The sequence below is a fragment of the Eriocheir sinensis genome, chromosome 17, assembly GCF_024679095.1.
Source record: "Eriocheir sinensis breed Jianghai 21 chromosome 17, ASM2467909v1, whole genome shotgun sequence".
Classification (NCBI taxonomy): Eukaryota; Metazoa; Arthropoda; class Malacostraca; order Decapoda; family Varunidae; genus Eriocheir; species Eriocheir sinensis.
Window position 1 is genome coordinate 3,858,966 of NC_066525.1, and position 18,966 is coordinate 3,877,931.

At 45.0% G+C, this 18,966-nt stretch overlaps 1 protein-coding gene across 1 annotated transcript; it reads right to left on the reverse strand.

The window, feature by feature from the left end:
• Positions 1-756: 756 nt before the first annotated feature.
• Positions 757-13,884, reverse strand: LOC127000111 (uncharacterized). The gene is made up of 14 exons (XM_050863530.1): positions 13,570-13,884; positions 11,516-11,661; positions 11,121-11,322; positions 10,859-10,985; positions 8,781-8,947; positions 8,540-8,645; positions 8,235-8,349; positions 3,031-3,241; positions 2,738-2,883; positions 2,321-2,522; positions 1,717-1,843; positions 1,433-1,599; positions 1,192-1,297; positions 757-1,001 (listed from the first exon to the last, which is right to left on the reverse strand). The coding sequence occupies exons 1-14, from the start codon at positions 13,735-13,737 to the stop codon at positions 883-885; spliced, it is 2,109 nt and encodes a 702-aa protein (XP_050719487.1). The 5' UTR covers positions 13,738-13,884; the 3' UTR covers positions 757-882.
• Positions 13,885-18,966: the final 5,082 nt, after the last annotated feature.

The window sequence follows — 18,966 nt, forward strand, 5'->3', positions numbered from 1 at the left end:
ACATCAAGAACCTCAACAACTTCAACAACCTTACCAACCTCAAAAAACTCATTAACCCCAACAACCTCAATAACCTCAAGAAGCTGCCACCTGCCCGACGGACGTGGGAGGCACTGGGGGGAGCGGCTACCCAATGAGGGAGAGACTGTTCACTGGGGAGACACTGCTATCAACACACTACAGTACACACTGGAGACTACACACTGGGGGGCGAGACTACACATCGGGGGGCGAGATTACACACTGAGGGGCGAAACTACACACTGAGGGCAGAGACCACACACTGGGGGCGAGACTACACTCTAAGGGGGCTGGCGGGAGAACAAGGATGACAGGAGCTGGCTTGGGGCTAAAGGGAAGGTTAGAGGGACCCCGAGGATTGGCTGAAGGACTAGCGGGAAAGGGAAGGGATCGGGGAAGGGACATGCTAGTGGACTCTGCGTGGAGGCGATGGGGATTCCGGGGAAGGGGGAGATAACACAATATAAATATGAAAAATATGTTGAGGCAGAAGGCAAATGAAAAAAAATAAACCTAAAAAAAGCAATCAAGCAAACAAAACAAGCATCTGATTGGCTCACACCGTCAGCTGAACACCACAGTGACGCAAACAGAACACTGGTTTAAAGTTATACTGTATATTTACTCAGTAGTAAGCGAGTGTCAAGACACTGTACAAAAGTTGCTGTTGTCACATAAATTGTAAGTGGAACATTGATGGGATTGGCATTAACAGTAAAAACAAAAACAAATCAAGAAGATTATTTTTTTTTAATTCTAAATTCTGCATTACAAATCCGAAAACTAAAAGAGTGCACCACACAAAACTAGTTCTTCACACTAGTGAGCGAGAGAGTGGCCGGCGCCGCGCCGAGGCGAGGCTCACTCCGCCAGGGCCCAGCTCAGGCTCAGGTCGCTGCCGGCCAGGTTTTCCTTCGTCCATTGGTCAAACTCCTTCTGCATCTCCGGCGAGAAGTGGTTCTTCCAGTCACCCGTCGTGCCTGCAACACCAGAGCCTTAAGACACTCGGGTCTAAGCGATTATCAGCGGGAGACCTGACTGGTAACGACAGGAACAGACAGAACCACCGACAGCGGGCTCTGCAAATCCCTGCTAGCAATTCCAGCAAAAAAACTATAATAATATACGTATAAGATGAGCTATGGAACCAAGAAATGACCGGGAACCCACCGTTTCGGAAGAAGCTGGCATCCTTGTCACCTTCCTTCTCGAACACTTTGTCTTTGATTGGTTCCCCTCGAGACTTCATGGCCGAGAAGGAGGTGTGTCGCGCCACCTGAGGGAAGAGCCGTGAGCGTGTGCCGCGACCTACACAGAATGCACAGTATGTAACAATAAACACAACAAACATTAGTGCTGCAGTAAAGACCCTGAGACCTTCCTCACAGCCGAACCTCCGCCCAGCACTCACATTCTCGAGGGACTGCTGGCTCATCCCTGCTCCCAGGAACTCGTTGATCCTTCCCAGCTCCTTCATGATGTCGGCCTTCATTTCCTCGTAGAAGAGGAAGAGCAGGTTAGGGTGGTGCCTCTTCCCCCACGCCTCCTTCACGTGGGGCCAGAACGGGGAATAAATGGCTGAAAGGAGTTGGGTGCATTCATTCACTCTGAAGTACTTTCAAGCGTCGTATGTTGAGCAAACGGATTACGCGTGAAGAGAAAACAGAATCGAACTATAGTAAAACTATTACTAACTTTCGTTTTTCATGAGCCCTTTAAAAAGGTCCTCCATTCCGGCATCGTACGGAAACACTTTCACCGCTTTGAAGAAGTGGAACAGAGAGACAGCCATGTCCTTAGGATTCCGGGCCACGTACACAACCTGTAAGGACAAAGGTTACTGAAGGCCCATGCACGAGCCTGTGGCGCTTCTTATAACAAAGATTTTTTTAAAGTTTTTTACTTATTGATACAGTGGATAATAACATAGTGCATCGTGACTACAGTAGAGTTCCAAAGAGGGCAGGAATTCATGAGATGTGCTAACGATTCCTGGAAGTCGGGGCGGGATATTTGATGCTTGCTCGCCGAACTGGACTTAAGAGAGCAAAGAGTTTCGTTCGTTTTGGTCTGAGGCTCGCAATGTCTGAGGCAGCTTGGCATCAGAGATAATTTTATAACTCGCGTTGGCTACGAGTCGAACTTTTTCTCTCGCTCTATTCAAAACGCCGAAACCGATGACACTTTTGGAAGAAAACTGTACTCATTTCCAAAGACTGAATGAAGGCTTAGCTGTGCTAGAGTCAAAACCTTGGCACATGATAAACTGAAATTTTAACTACGAATGGCCGTGACTAACCTTTACTCTGTCGAGAATGTCCTTGGGCAGGAGGGAGAACGGGTAGTGGGTCTTCAGGAGGCGGGGACTCGGCTCTGCGTCTGCCAGGAGGAGGTTTACACCTTCCTCCTGGTTCTTGCCTGGACACACTTCCATGAACTTTTCTAGGTAAGATTCCGACGGCTTGCCTCCCCAGGCCTTCAGATCAAACAACATGTCAAAGCTAGAAAGAAATGGAGACACGATAATATAGAGGAAGGTGAGAATTTCCTTAATTATATTGTCGTCTTACAGTGTTCATGCCTCACTTGAAAATATGCATGGAGACCACCATAGGCCTACACGTGTTAGCTATTCAGAACTTTCTATTTAGTGCTGTCTTTCCCATCCATAAATCTCCCTCACCTGTCCCTCAAACCTTTACCTCTACCCACGTACCTGAGGTCCTGCGAGCGCAGCCACATTGCCTCCTTTGCCTTGGGGTTGTCCAGCTTGGGGTTGTGCATCATCGTCCAGATGATCTCCTGCACCCACGTGGTGCCACACTTGGGGAAGGTAGTAACCAAGACGTCGTCAGGTCGGAACTAGAGGGATCGAGGGACGCCAGTGTGTTAGGATGATGCATGGCGGGAAGATCGTTTATTACAGTGGAAACGAATGTATGAATGAGTGGCCTACGTGAGGGGAGTGTAGTGGATACACAAAAACACGGGAAATGCGTGGGTGTGTACCTCCATGTTGTATATCCTGTCAAGGAAGGCGGGCGTCGTGCCGGGGTACAGCCACCCATCGGGCTTGAGGCGGACTAATCCGTGTATGAAAATATCGAAGCCAATCGCCTTCCGCTCCTCCTCGGTCAGCTCCTCCACCTCGTGTCCGCTCAACAGCCGCTTGCTCATGGTGGCCAGGCAGAAGATTTTTCGAGTTCGTCGTCGCTTGTGTCACGCTTGGTGTCCGCTGCGGCCGTCAGGGAACTCTGGCCACATCGAGCTTGTGCTACAGCTGGGTATCGGTGACCGCCCAGGATTGTATAACCAGTGTGGGGTTATCATCGGATTTGTTGCTGTTTGTTGACGTAATGCTTACTTCTGGAACCTTCCGGCGTGTCGTAAACGTCGTGCATGTGTCGGTGACCATCAGGAGCACCGCCGTGCCTTGGTGACGGAGATACAAACCATGAGTCTGGACTGGGATGAACGCGACGGCAAAACTTCAATAAAAAAGTAAACAGCCGCCGCTGGCAACACCGAGGCCGCGATAGGCCTACTTGTGTCTGGCTGTCTGCGTCTCAAAACACGTCAGGCACTACATAGCCCTTAGCCACATTTCTCTTCTTCCTTTCAATATCATTACTGCTGTTGCTGCAGCTGCTGCTGCTACTACTAATAATATTAATACTGCTGCTGCTGCTACTACTACAACTACAACTACTAGCACTATTACTACTACTACAACTACAACAAGTACTGCTACTACTTTCCATCATCATTATCCTCATGATGATAATAATGGTGATACTACTACTACTACTACTACTACTACTACAACAACTACTACTACTACTACTACTACTACTACTACTGCTACTGTCTGCCTGGTTGTGAGCAGCTGATTCATGCACCTACACACAGTTCTGGGAACTGCCTGGATCTGGCTTTAACTGACATTCCTGGTGTTGTAGTGGCTTCTGTCCTTGCTCTCATAGGTACTTCTGACCATAATGCCATTCACTGTAAGATCTGTTTAGACTTCAGTGTGCCTGATATCATCATTTCCCGTCAGGTCTATCTTAAATCTCGAGTCAATTGGGACAATGTTTATTTTGAAATTGATAATATTCAGTGGCACACTATTTTTCGATCCAATGACCCAGTCTCTGCTCTTAACAGTTGTCTATTAGATATTTTACGCGGAAGAGTTCCATCTAAGATAATCAAATCTCGTATGAGTTATAAAGCCTGGTTTAATGATGACTGTAAGCGGGCCTATGATGATAAACAAGCTGCTTATCACCTATGGAGACAGAATCGATGCCAGTTGCTATGGGATAATTGTTGCTCTTTAAGTTGATGCTCTGAGAATCTATAATGCAACTGAAGCTGCTTATAATTCTCATATACAGGAGGTTCTTGCAAAAACTACTCAACCATACAAATGGTGGGCTTCGCTTAAATCCTCCTTGTTCGGTGTCGATTCTAGCATGCCTCCATTACGCGAGTCTTAGGGTTCAATGTCCTTTGATCCTTTAAGAAAGACTAATTTACTTTCTGATATTTTGTTTTTAACAAACACTGTGTTGATGAATTATCCTTACCTTTGACTTGTTTCCCCTTTCCATAACTTGGCTCAGTTGCATTTAGATCCAGTGAATTGATAAAAGCACTTTCTAGATCTTGATATGTATGTCTTCCACTATTGCACAGAAGACAGTCTTACTTCGTAAGTGCTTCAAAATATTTGCTTTTGACTCAACTATAATCAAATCGTTCTATGCATTCATACTGACCCACTTTGAGTATTGTGCTCCTGTTTGGATGTCTGCTGCCAATTGCCATTTAGAGTTACTTGACAGATCTATCAACTCAATTCAATTTATTTCTCCGGCACTTGTTCTTGATCTTGATCATCGGCGTCAAGTTGGTGCCCTTAGCATTTCCTTCAAAGTTTTTAAGAATAATCGGCATCCCTTACACAATGCTTTGCCTGATCCTTTTACTCCTGCCCGCGTCACGACTCACGAGGTTTGCTCTTAGTCAAAACGTTCTTGCTTTTATTTCTATGAATTTTTGTACGACACAATTCTCACGATGCTTTCATCCGTCGTTGACAAGTTTAAGGAATCAGTTACCCAATGAAATTGTTCTTTCTGCAGACATTTCTACATTTAAGTCTCGTGTGGATGTCTTTTTGAAACTAATTTATTTTTCCTCCTTTTGGCTTTCACTGGCCAGTTTCTCAACTATTCGTTGCCTTGCTTTTCTCCAGTACCTTTTGGTATTTTGTGTGGTTCAATTTGTAGTATCTGCACTCTGAAGGGAGGCTTTGGTAGCTTATCATAATAATAATAATAATAATAATAATAATAATAATAATAATAATAATAATAATAATAATAATAATAATAATAATAATAATAATAATAATTATGATTCCAGTAATACTACTACTACTACTACTACTACTACTACTACTACTACTACTACTACTACTACTACTACTACTATTACGCTGACGCCCCAATATTATTGCTACCAAAAATATTGAAACAAAAAAATCGAGTGTTACAAAACTGGGCAAGAGACTGACGATGAAGAGGAGGAGAATGTAAGTTTTGTATGAGCTCTTTCACACTTGCTGTCTGCATACCCTGAACCTATAAAGAATGTGCAATGCAATGAAAACCTTTAGCAGAATTTTAATACATCGCACTAAAAGCTTCTTCTCTCGTCTTCGCAAGGCGTTTATTCTGCTAAGCTTGTCTAAATTATTGATATATTCGTTGTCACACCTTCTCATTGCTTTCCTTCCCTCCTCATCCCTTCCTTCTCATTCCATTCTCTCATTCTCCTCTACTTCTCGGCGACCCTTCATTTTTCTTTTCCTGCTTTCTCCCTTTTCTTCCTCTTTCAAAATTCATATACTTTCGTATTGCTATCTATATAACATTACCACCACAGAGAGAGCATGGAGGGGGAGGGAGGATGTAGGTCGTAAAAACTGAAACTGAAAAAAAGTTACTTGGGAAAGAAAGGAGAAGGTAAAGATAAAGAATGGAACAGAAGAAAAGGGAAAAGGAGAGAAGGCAAGAAGAGTATACGGAAAAGATAGAGAAGAAATAGATAGACAGATAGACAGATGGATGGTCCTGGATATGTGGCTAGTTTGTCTTTTCAACCCATTTTAGAGACGGAGTTAGCTGGAGTAGCCGTCGACGATAAAACAGAACTCGATTTCAGTTGTTGATAAGATTCTCACGTGTGCATCTTAAGTAACAGTGTCAAGCAAGGACAGTCACACTGGTTGCTGTTAGTATTTTTTTTTCCTAAGTAGACTAGTGCACGCATATCTACACACCTCTGAGGAGAATCGAGAAATATAAACTTTTTTCTTGTATTGCTCTTTTCTTTATAGTTGTTTCCATTCCTATTCTAAAATGTGTTTGTAAATGTGAGCTACTTGCACGACCTTGATCACGTATGCTATGCTGTGACCCAATGACCACCACACCGTCACTGATGAAAAGTTATGTCGGTGGCTGAGACGAAGGGGCACACATGTATTTGGGTATCATATGATTTCTCTATACCCTGCAGTGTACCCATTCTTCCAATTCTCCATTACCTTATTGGGCCTTGGTTCCTTCTTCATTCATTCTAAACAAACGAATAAGTAAGATCGGATAGTCTTCCCTGTGTGTAAAGGATACCCGAATGTTAAGCAGGCCTCACCTATCTACGACATCCCTAGCCATTGCTTCCCAGGTCTTCCACATCCAAGGAACGAAGAACTCTAAAAGGTAACATTAACGTCGGTTCTCATGAGTGTTTGTCACGTTCATGGTTCCGGGTCCTCCTGAACGCCGCTCCAGAACGCAGACCACTCAGCCACCACTGCGTGTTTTGCCACGATTTTTTTCTTCAGGCGGTTGAGTGCTGTGTCTCTATACCACTCAGTTATAATACAGTCAGTGCTTCATCAATAGGCCGCTCCTTCATGTCCAGTTTTCTTAACTTCCCGAGACTAGCATATCATTAGGACTGAAATATTAATTGTTACTGTACCACGTCTGACGAGGACACCACCCGCAGAGGAGCACTAGTAGAGTGTGTCCTGGTAAAGCTCAAACACATTTTCTCTGGTTGACTATCGCTTGTAGACATGAAGAAGACGCAGAGTTTCACGGTACTCAATGGTAGCACCTGAACGCGTCCACACCAACCAACGTTCTTCCAACTTGACCTACAGCAACTGGGTTAACTTAACACCTTTCTGATCACGACCCTCAAGAACCTCAACAACTTTAAGAACCTCAACAACCTTAACAACCCCAAAAACCTGTAGAACTTCAGCAACCTTAACAACCTTAACAACCTCATCAACCTCAAGAACCCCAACAACCTTAAGAACACCAAGAAGCTGCCACCTGCCCGACGGACGACGGAGGCAATGGGGGGCGTGGCTACCCATTGGGGGGCGAGACTACACACTGGGGGAAGACTACACACTGGGGCGAGAGACTACACAGTGGGGGACGAGACACTGCACAGTGGGGGAAGAGACTACCACAGGGGGTGAGAGATTAAACACTGGGGGGGAGGGGCTGCGCAAACGATCCCTAACTAAGTGACAGGCGGCGCGGCGGGTCACAAGGGCGTCAGGAGAGCAGGCTGTTGTGGCTGTCAGGACGCACTGCAGAGAACTATTGTGTAAAACATTAAGGTCCGCATGTAAAAAAGGCTGACAAACCAGGGTACAGCTGGTGTGTGTCGGGCAAGTGTGAAGGACATGTCACACTGCAAGGATGTACTCTGTAAAGACTGCAGAATGTAAAGCGGCATATTACAAAATAAAAGGTGAAACTTTAAACGAACACCAACTATTCCAACACATAATTAAAGCGTCAGAATGGCTGACGTCAGCTGAATATCACAGTGACGTAAACAAAACGCTGATTCAAGGTTAAAACATATATTAACTTCTGCAGTAAATGAGTGTCAGGACACTGTACAAAGTTTGTTGTAGTCCAAATATTGTAAATGATACATTGATGGAATTGGCATTAGGAGTAAGTAAGAGAAAAGTTCGGGGGGACTGACTTTCCTGGAATGTTATATCTTGAATTACAAATCCGAAAACGAAAAGTTTACCACACAATACTAGTTCTTCACACTAGTGAGCGAGAGAGTGGCCGGCGCCGCGACGAGGCGAGGCTCACTCCGCCAGGGCCCAGCTCAGGCTCAGGTCGCTGCCGGCCAGGTTTTCCTTCGTCCATTGGTCAAACTCCTTCTGCATCTCCGGCGAGAAGTGGTTCTTCCAGTCACCCGTCTTGCCTGCAACAACAGATCCTCAAGACTCTCGGGCCTACGCGATTACCAGCGGGAGACCTGACTGATATCAACAGGAACAGCAAACACGCATACAGACAGCGGACTCTGAAGCCCTCAACTAACGAATCCAGAAAATAAATAATAAGATAAGAAAATAATGAGGGAAGGAACAAAGTAGTAGTTAGGAACCCACCCTTTCGAAAGAATTTGACTTCGTTGTCATCTTTCTTCTCGAACACTTCGTCTTTCACAGGCTCCCCTCGAGACTTCATGGCCGAGAAGGAGGTGTGTTGCGCCACCTGAGGGGAGAGTCATGAGTGTGTGCCGCGACCTACACAGAGTGCACAGTGTGTAACAATAAACACAACAAACAACATCGCTTCAGTAAAGATTACGACACCCTCCCCACAGCCGCACCTCCGCCCAGCACTCACACTCTCGAGGGACTCCTGGCTCAGGCCTACTCCAAGGAACTCGTTGATCCTTCCCAGCTCCTTCATGATGTCGGCCTTCATTTCCTCGTAGAAGAGGAAGAGCAGGTTAGGGTGGTGCCTCTTCCCCCACGCCTCCTTCACGTGGGGCCAGAACGGGGAATAAATGGCTGAAAGGATTTTCAAATTTCAAGCGTCTTTAGTTGAGCACATGCCGGACAACAGGAGATCTATATGAGGATAAAAAGAGGACATGCTACTCCTAGAGATTAGTGCTTTTAACTCTACTGGGAAAATGATGATAGAATTTCAAAAGCGAAAAAAAAAAAAAATACAATTACAAGGCTGGCAAAAGAAAACACAAATCTTTTGCTTTCTTACAAAAAGGTGTGCGTCGCGGCAGACACTGACGAAAACTATGTTAAGGTGAATTCAAGGATACAAAACACACGTCACATTCAAGAGGACTGATGGATACAAAACACACGTCACATTCAAGAGGACTGATGGATACAAAACACACGTCACATTCAAGAGGACTGATGGATACAAAACACACGTCACATTCAAGAGGACTGATGGATACAAAACACTCACCACATTCAAGAGGACTGATGGATACAAAACACACATCACATTCAAGAGGACTGATGGATACAAAACACTCACCACATTCAAGAGGACTGATGGATACAAAACACACAACACATTCAAGAGGACTGATGGATACAAAACACACAACACATTCAAGAGGACTGATGGATACAAAACACACGTCACATTCAAGAGGACTGATGGATACAAAACACACGTCACATTCAAGAGGACTGATGGATACAAAACACACAACACATTCAAGAGGACTGATGGATACAAAACACACGTCACATTCAAGAGGACTGATGGATACAAAACACACATCACATTCAAGAGGACTGATGGATACAAAACACACATCACATTCAAGAGGACTGATGGATACAAAACACACATCACATTCAAGAGGACTGATGGATACAAAACACACACCACATTCAAGAGGACTGATGGATACAAAACACACGTCACATTCAAGAGGACTGATGGATACAAAACACACGTCACATTCAAGAGGACTGATGGATACAAAACACACGTCACATTCAAGAGGACTGATGGATACAAAACACACGTCACATTCAAGAGGACTGATGGATACAAAACACACATCACATTCAAGAGGACTGATGGATACAAAACACACATCACATTCAAGAGGACTGATGGATACAAAACACACAACACATTCAAGAGGACTGATGGATACAAAACACACAACACATTCAAGAGGACTGATGGATACAAAACACACGTCACATTCAAGAGGACTGATGGATACAAAACACACGTCACATTCAAGAGGACTGATGGATACAAAACACACGTCACATTCAAGAGGACTGATGGATACAAAACACACAACACATTCAAGAGGACTGATGAATACAAAACACACACCACATTCAAGAGGACTGATGGATACAAAACACACAACACATTCAAGAGGACTGATGGATACAAAACACACACCACATTCAAGAGGACTGATGGATACAAAACACACAACACATTCAAGAGGACTGATGGATACAAAACACACATCACATTCAAGAGGACTGATGGATACAAAACACACATCACATTCAAGAGGACTGATGGATACAAAACACACATCACATTCAAGAGGACTGATGGATACAAAACACACAACACATTCAAGAGGACTGATGGATACAAAACACACAACACATTCAAGAGGACTGATGGATACAAAACACACAACACATTCAAGAGGACTGATGGATACAAAACACACAACACATTCAAGAGGACTGATGGATACAAAACACACAACACATTCAAGAGGACTGATGGATACAAAACACACATCACATTCAAGAGGACTGATGGATACAAAACACACATCACATTCAAGAGGACTGATGGATACAAAACACACGTCACACTCAAGAGGACTGATGGATACAAAACACTCACCACATTCTGAAAAAAAAATTATACTATACAAGAGGTTCACTAACTTCTGTTGTTCACGATGCTTTTGAAAAACTCCTCCATGGAGCACTCGAACGGGAACACTTTAATCATCTTGAAGAAGTGGTACAGCGAGACAGCCATGTCCTTGGGGTTCCGGGCCACGTACACAACCTGTACGGACAGCGGTTAGTAATGGCCCATGCGCTGGCAGGTGGCTTTCCGAAAAAAACAAAACTTACCTAAGACTTCTTAAGATTGTCAAATCTTATCACATAATACTTTTTTTTTTTTTTTACCGTGGCTGACCTTTATCCTATCTAGAATGTCCTTGGGCAGGAGGGTGAGAGGGTAATGGCTTTTCAGGAGGCGGGGACTGGGCTCTGCGTCTACCAGGTGGAGGGCAAGGCCTTCCTCCTGGTTCTTGCCCGGACACATTTCCCTAAACTTTTCTTGGTAAGATTCCGGGGCCCTGCCGCCCAAAGGCTTCAGATCAAACATCATGTCCAGGCTAGAAAGAAATGGTGGCACGGTAATACAAAGGAAAGTAAGCATTTTCTTAGATATACTGTCGTCTTAGAGTTTTAATGCCTCACTTTTAATGCCACACGTATTAGTTACTCAGAACTTTCTACTTAATGCTGCCTTTCACATCCAAAAATCTCCCTCACTTGTGAATGAAACTTTTACCTGTACCCACGCACCTGATCTCCGGCGATCGCAGCCACAGCGTCTCCTTTGCCTTGGGGTTGTCCAGCTTGGGGTTGTGCAGCATCGTCCAGATGATCTCCTGCACCCACGTGGTGCCGCACTTGGGGAAGGTCGCGACCAGGACGTCGTCAGGTCGGAACTAGAGGGAAGGACGCCAGTGTTCAATTTACTGATCATGTGTCTCCGTTTTACAGCTTGCGGTGATTTGTTTAGAGAAAACGTTAGGAATGGAGAGGAGGAAAAACGTTGAGTGGAGAAGAGGAAAAACGTCGAGTGGCGAAGAAAAATAAGTTTATTGACAAGAGGAAATTTTTTTTGAAGAGTAGAGAGTAGGAAAAACCCTGAGAGGAGAGAAGAGGAAAAAGTCGAGTGGAGAAGAGGGGAAAATGTAAAGAGTGAAGAAGAGGATGATGAACACCATCCTTACTGGAGTGGTGAGGTGAGAAGGAACTGTTAATATCTCTCTCTCTCTATATATATATATATATATATATATATATATATATATATATATATATATATATATATATATATATATATATATATATATATATATATATATATATATATTAGTGCAATAGTTAGCCCGGACGGATGATGATTGTTGGGGCGTTTGGTCTTGGCGCCGCAACTGCAAGGTCATGTTGCGCCGAATAAAATATTAAATAAACTATATTTTAAAACTATAACAAACAGTAATTATTAAAAAAAAAAGTAAAAGAAGGACTCAATAAAAGGATGATAAAACTTACAGGAGGTTGAGGACGCCAGCCTCCTGTAGGAAGCCATAAACGTCATGTCCCGGGAGGAGTACCTTTACCCCAGCACCAAAGAGAGAGAGAAACTCCCATCTCCGCCCCGACACCGGGGGAGGTACCGCTCTCGCAGTCCCCCAGACTGGGGCAATCGACCAGCAAGTGCCGAACAGTCAGAGGGACCAAACAGTCATCACAGTAGGGCTGAACTCCCCCGGAGATGAGAAAGCCATGTGTGTATCGAGTGTGACCCAGGAGTCTCCCTCGTACAACTTCTTATACGGGAAGACGACCAGGGACGCACAGTCCTGGTTGTGACTTCCCCCATCTTTGTCGTGGCAATCACAGCCGCCCACTTGCGCTGGCACACCCGCTGGAGTGCACACCGCACGGTGGGATGCAAGTCCCTAAATGTAAGAGCGCACTGTGAGGGAGGGCGAGAAGCAGCGGCCCGCGCCACCTCATCGGCCTCCTCATTACCACGCACAGAGACGGGGGCAGGTACCCAACATAAGGTCACCTGATGCCCACGCCTTCTGCTAGAGCTAGCCAGCTAGAAATATCTAAGACAATAGGGTGATTGCTCCTAAAATCTACTGCGGACAGGGATGCCTCTGAGTCAGAGTAGACAGTAAAAAGCCCGGGCGGAGTGGAGGCGGGTGGGCAGCCTCATCTAATCCGTGCCGCCTGTCCACCCACCAGTGAACGGGTTTCATTTGGGAGTTGTGTCGTGCCTCCCGAGTGTGTAATTCACCGCGGCCTGATAACGAGTTGGACTGGCAATCCCCAGCAAGTATATACCCGCCCGACAAGAGCAGGCTCGTGCTCATTATAGTCGATTTATGGGTACTGCCAGAACCTTACACACCACACATCCCATCCCCTTGCTCAAGGGGGGACAGTAACCACTCCTTGTCAGCGGAAAGATTCCGGCGCCTGTCAGGCCGTGAAGCCTGGTAACACAGCGCTCTAACCGATTGAGCTACGGAGTGTGTGTGTGTGTGTGTGTGTGTGTGTGTGTGTGTGTGTGAGAGAGAGAGAGAGAGAGAGAGAGAGAGAGAGAGAGAGAGAGAGAGAGAGAGAATGTCTACCAGCCACTCTGGTCAGGTCATGAACGGGTCGTTACAGATATTCGCACATTGGTTAACATGACGCAAAGAGTGGCCGGGCCGCTAGAAGACATTAGGCCATGATGATCAGCACTAGACATTATTACACATTACCAGACATTATTATACGAGCTAGCCACAGGAAGCAGGCCAAGGCTGAGCAGGGGTTGGGTTGGACCGTACCTTCATGTTGTATATTCTGTCGAGGTAGGCGGGCGCCGTGCCGGAGTATAGCCACCCATCGGGCTTGATGCGGACCAGGCCGTGCAGGTAAATGTCCAGGTCCAACGCCTTTCGCTCCTCTTCGGTGAGCTCCTCCACCTCGTGTCCAGTCAACAGCCGCTTGCTCATGGTGGCCAGGTAGGATTCCTGAGCTCGTTGTCGCTTGTATCACTCCCGGTGTCCGCGGCGGGCGTCAGAGAACTGTGCCCGTGCTGTGTGAGTGTCGGGTATTGGTGAGTACCCGATGCCCTTGGCATATATAGGGAGCATCTCCTCTGCGGTTGTTGTTTGTTGACGCATTGCTTAGCTACGGAAAAACTCGGCTTGTCGTAAAGGTTGAGTGTGTCGATAAGATCAAGATGAGATCAGCGTCCGTGTATTGGTGACGGAGCAATAACCTATGAGCCTTTAAATCAGAATAAAAAAAAGGAAAATAATATTAAACCAAACACAAGCTTCTGGCAACACCGATTCACATGAGCCTTGGGGTGGCTGGGTTTCCCTATTCACACGACACAGGCAAGACGGTGTTGTCAGTGGCGATGTCTATCTAATCTTCTCACTGTGTACCTTTCTCCTTCACCCTCCTTATGTCCTGCTATTACTACAACTACCATCACTTCTACTTCTACTACAACTACTTCCTACACCACCACCACCGCCACTACCACTACCACTACTACGTACTACTACTACTACTACGTACAACATACTACTTCTACTATTACTACCCCTCATACTACCTGAAGGACGCCTGAACACGTAAATATAGTTTACCACAAACCTACAAACTAAAGAAAGATTGTATTAACTTCCTCACCATCCGAAATGAAAGAGATTTTTTTTGTGTGTGTGAACATGTAACTCAAGGTCAAGTCGAGGGGGGCACTGGCCACCAATCGCGAGTCCAACTAATGATCACACCGTGGGGGAGGGAGTGAATGACCGACCGACACACACACACACACACACACACACACACACACACACACACACACACACCTTATCTCCATAAATCGTAATATATAGTTTAACCAGTCACTCCCAGTCTACTATTATACAAGTTCCCCCTAAAAATGTGCTCAGACCTGGCCTCGAAGAAAATTGTTTGGGTGAGAGGGAGACTGCAGCGGAATGAAGATGAAATACCACATAATTATGAACCCACTCTCTTATCTGTTCTTTTTATTCATCGTCCTTTAATTTTTTTCTTTCTTCTTGATTTCATTTTTTTTTGCTTTGTCTTTCTTTAATACTCCTTTCTCTTTCGTTCATTATCTTCCTCTCTTTCTTTCTATCTTGTCTTTTCTATTTGTCCTTTATTTCTTTTCCTTCTTTCTTATTTTTTTGGTTCTTTCATTTATACTCCTCAATTCTTCTTCCTCTTTTGCTCATTCCCTTTCTTTCTTTCTTTCTTCAGTGTTTTTCATACGTCGTTATTTTATCATTTTCCTTCTTTATTACTACTTTCATTTCTTGTTTTCTTTCTTTCGCTCATTTTCTTCTTTTCTTTCTTTCTTTCTTCATTCGTTTACGTGCATTATTAAAACACTACGTCGCCTATCAGTTAGTTGAGACAGGAAGAACGGAGAGAGAGAGAGAGAGAGAGAGAGAGAGAGAGAGAGAGAGAGAGAGAGAGAGAGAGAGAGAGAGAGAGAGAGAGAGAGAGAGAGAGAGAGAGAGAGAGAGAGAGAGAAGACTCACCGAGCAAGCCACCAACGAAAACACAATGACTCCACACCAATGAACAGAACAACACTTACGTCCTTGGCCTAAATAAAACGACAAGTCACAGTTATATGGTCACACCTCCATAACAAATTCCTAATAATAACAACAGTAATATTACACACCACGCAAGCAGGACAAGAAACACCCAAACACCTCTACCTTATGAACCCACGCACAGAATAGTACCCATCCACTCCCTCCCTTCCCTTCCCTTCCTTCCTTCAGACCCAATCATGAATCTGTTTCGCGCGCGGTTCCTCAGGGTCCTTCTCCGTGCCTTCCTGTTTAAGCCAGAGAGTAGCCACAGAGCCCATGGGGGGGAGAGAGAGAGAGAGAGAGAGAGAGAGAGAGAGAGAGAGAGAGAGAGAGAGAGAGAGAGAGAGATGGGGCAATGTCATCACAAAGTCACTTACGAGAGAGAGAGAGAGAGAGAGAGAGAGAGAGAGAGAGAGAGAGAGAGAGAGAGAGAGAGAGAGAGAGAGAGAGAGAGAGAGAGAGAGAGAGAGAGAGAGAGAGAGAGAGAGAGAGAGAGAGAGAGAGAGAGAGAGAGAGAGAGAGAGAGAGAGAGAGAGAGAGAGAGAGAGAGAGAGAGAGAGAGAGAGAGAGAGAGAGAGAGAGAGAGAGAGAGAGAGAGAGAGAGAGAGAGATGGGGCAATGTCATCACAAAGTCACTTACGAGAGAGAGAGAGAGAGAGAGAGAGAGAGAGAGAGAGAGAGAGAGAGAGAGAGAGAGAGAGAGAGAGAGAGAGAGAGAGAGAGAGAGAGAGAGAGAGAGAGAGAGAGAGAGAGAGAGAGAGAGAGATGGGGCAATGTCATCACAAAGTCACTTACGAGAGAGAGAGAGAGAGAGAGAGAGAGAGAGAGAGAGAGAGAGAGAGAGAGAGAGAGAGAGAGAGAGAGAGAGAGAGAGAGAGAGAGAGAGAGAGAGAGAGAGAGAGAGATGGGGCAATGTCATCACAAAGTCACATACGAGAGAGAGAGAGAGAGAGAGAGAGAGAGAGAGAGAGAGAGAGAGAGAGAGAGAGAGAGAGAGAGAGAGAGAGAGAGAGAGAGAGAGAGAGAGAGAGAGAGAGAGAGAGAGAGAGAGAGATGGGGCAATGTCATCACAAAGTCACTTACGAGGATAATGAGGAATAGAAAGGCATGTGCGTGTATGTGTGTGTGTGTGTGTGTGTGTGTGTGTGTGTGTGTGTGTGTGTGTGTGTGTGTGTGTGTGTGTGTGTGTGTGTGTGATTAGTAGTTTGGCGAGAAAAAACGTAAACTATTATTAGAAAACAGAGGTAGAAAGAAAGGTAAGGAAGAAATAATAAAAGAAGAAGAAGAGAAAAAGAAGAAAAATAAAAAGAACAAAATAACATCCGTGAAAAAGGAAGACAAACACAACCCTCACCACCCACATACACGCAAACACCAACCCCCCCCCCAACACACACACACACACACACACACAGGCATAACAAACAAAACAAGCGCCCATGACAAATTGTTCTTGCGTTTATTCCCATTACGAGTGGCTCACAAGGCTGATCCCTCCAACGAACACAGGGATGAATGACGGTGTTGTTGCCCTTCACTGATAGAACGGACATCGGCACCAGTGATTCGTAACATAAGATTAACCTAAACTCTCTCCTTTTTTTTCTTTTTTACAGTAAACAGCTCAAGGGCAACAATGACAAAGAGCAACAACAAAAAGCCCACTAATCGGTTTTTTTACAAGAGCACACAGAAATAGTGGTCAGAGTCGTATCTTTATTTATTTTCTTTATTTCTCTCTTTATTATTCCTTTGTCTATTTCCTTTATTCCATCCTTTCTTCCTCTCTTCATTGCATCTCGTGAATCGGTACTTCAAGCTTCATCCTCGTCTCTCTCTTCTCTCCTCTTCTTCTTTCTCCTCTTCCTGGGTCTAGTTTTCGTCATGTTCTTCTTCTTCTTCCTCCTTTTCTTTTTTCTAATCCACTTGCTTTCCTCTTCCTTTCTTTTCTTTCAATATTTTTTTTCGTTTTTTTCTTCTTCATCCTCCGCACTTGCTACTTCTCTTCCCATTCTCCATTACTCCTCTTCATCTTCGCTATCTTTTTCTTCTTTTTCTTCCTTTCCCTCCTTATCCACATACCTACTGCTACTCCCAACCCCTCGCTTATCCTCCTCCTCCTCCTCCTCCTCTTCCTCCCACAACTGGCATGTTACAAAAATCATCTCTTATTACGCCAAGTGCAAAATAGCGTTGGATTTCGCTAATTTCAACATGAATAAATAATTTCAGTGCAATTTCCATCCGTGTAGTGGGCAGACTGAGGCAATATTACGTGGGAGGGAAAAGGGAGGGGAGGGGAAGATGGGGAGGAGGAGGAGGAGGAGGAGGAGGGAGAGAAGCAAAGAGGAAAGACAGGAGAAGGGGAGGAGGAGGGGATAAGGGAGATAGGAAACACAAGAGAGGGGTCAGGAGTAGGAGGGAAGGAGGAAGTTAGGTTAGGTTAGGTTAGGTTAGGTGGAGGGAAGAAGGGAGAGAGGAAAGACAGATAGGGAGGGGGAGTAGAAAGGCAAGAGAGGGAAGGGGAGTAGGGTAGCGACGGACGAAGGAAGTAAGCAAGGAGAGGAGAGAAGGAGGAAAAGTAAAAAGAAAACAAATACAGTCGTTAAATCCGAATTCGCCAGATGTGAACTCGTCGGATGCGAGGTCTTACTGTGGACCCCAACGGAAAAGAAGGCAAGGACGAAGTGGGGACAGAACGACGTATAGAAGAACAGCAAGGAGGGCCAGGCGAAGTGGGAAAGAAGGTTCGAAGTGTGACCTACGGCTCCTTGGATGAACTGAACTAACTCACACACACAAACACACACACAATTAGGAGGAAGACAAGGCAAACACCAGTCAACGAAGGCCAAGGAGAGAGAGTTCAGAGAGAGTTTTAGTGAGAGGGGAAAAAAAAGAGGAAGAAGAGGAATGGAAAGTCGTGACAAGAGATGAAGGGCCGGCTAACATACGGGGGAGGCAAAGGATGACGAAGCAGGCAGATAAGGAAAGAAGCAGGGAGTACGCAGATAAGGAGGATAAGTTACAAGTCAGAGAGACACAGTAGGAAGATAAACAGTTAGGAAAGAAGGAAGTCGACCAGGAAAGTAAGAAAACAGAGGAAAAGCAGCAAGGAAAAGAGGAATACAAGCAGGAACGAAAGAAAATAAACAAGCAGAAGATTAAAGCAGAGTTAGGAAAAAACCTTAAAAGACACGGAAATCAGATATGAAAGCAGATAAATTAGAAAGGACAAGTAGGAAGGATAGATTGGAGAAAGGGAAGGAAGAAAGAAAGCAGGGAGGGAGGGAGGTAAGGACGCAAGCAGGTGAGATAGCAAGCAAGCAGGCAGGTGGGTGGGTGGTTAGGCAGGTGGGCAAACAGAAAAAAAGGGACAGGAAATTAGGCCAGGCAAGGAAGATAAAGAGGATGATGACCTTTACGAAAAAGAAAAAAATGTTGTGAAGAAAAAGAATGCGATGTGAAATAAGAAAATGTGTTGCAGAAAAAGAATAAAGAAAGGTGAGACTTTCCTTCTTTTCTTTTCTTTTTATCAGTTATTCGTTATTCTCTCTCTCTCTCTCTCTCTCTCTCTCTCTCTCTCTCTCT

What these genes read in the sequence shown, in the direction of transcription:
- LOC127000111 (XM_050863530.1), bottom strand. Translation starts at nt 13,737, where the DNA reads ATGAGCAAGCGGCTGTTGACTGGACACGAGGTGGAGGAGCTCACCGAA. An exon ending in ACATTCTAGATAGGATAAAG is followed by an intron (nt 10,986 to 11,120) that starts GTCAGCCACGGT and finishes CTGTCCGTACAG; the next exon opens with GTTGTGTACGTGGCCCGGAA. An exon ending in AAGCATCGTGAACAACAGAA is followed by an intron (nt 8,948 to 10,858) that starts GTTAGTGAACCT and finishes AAATCCTTTCAG; the next exon opens with CCATTTATTCCCCGTTCTGG.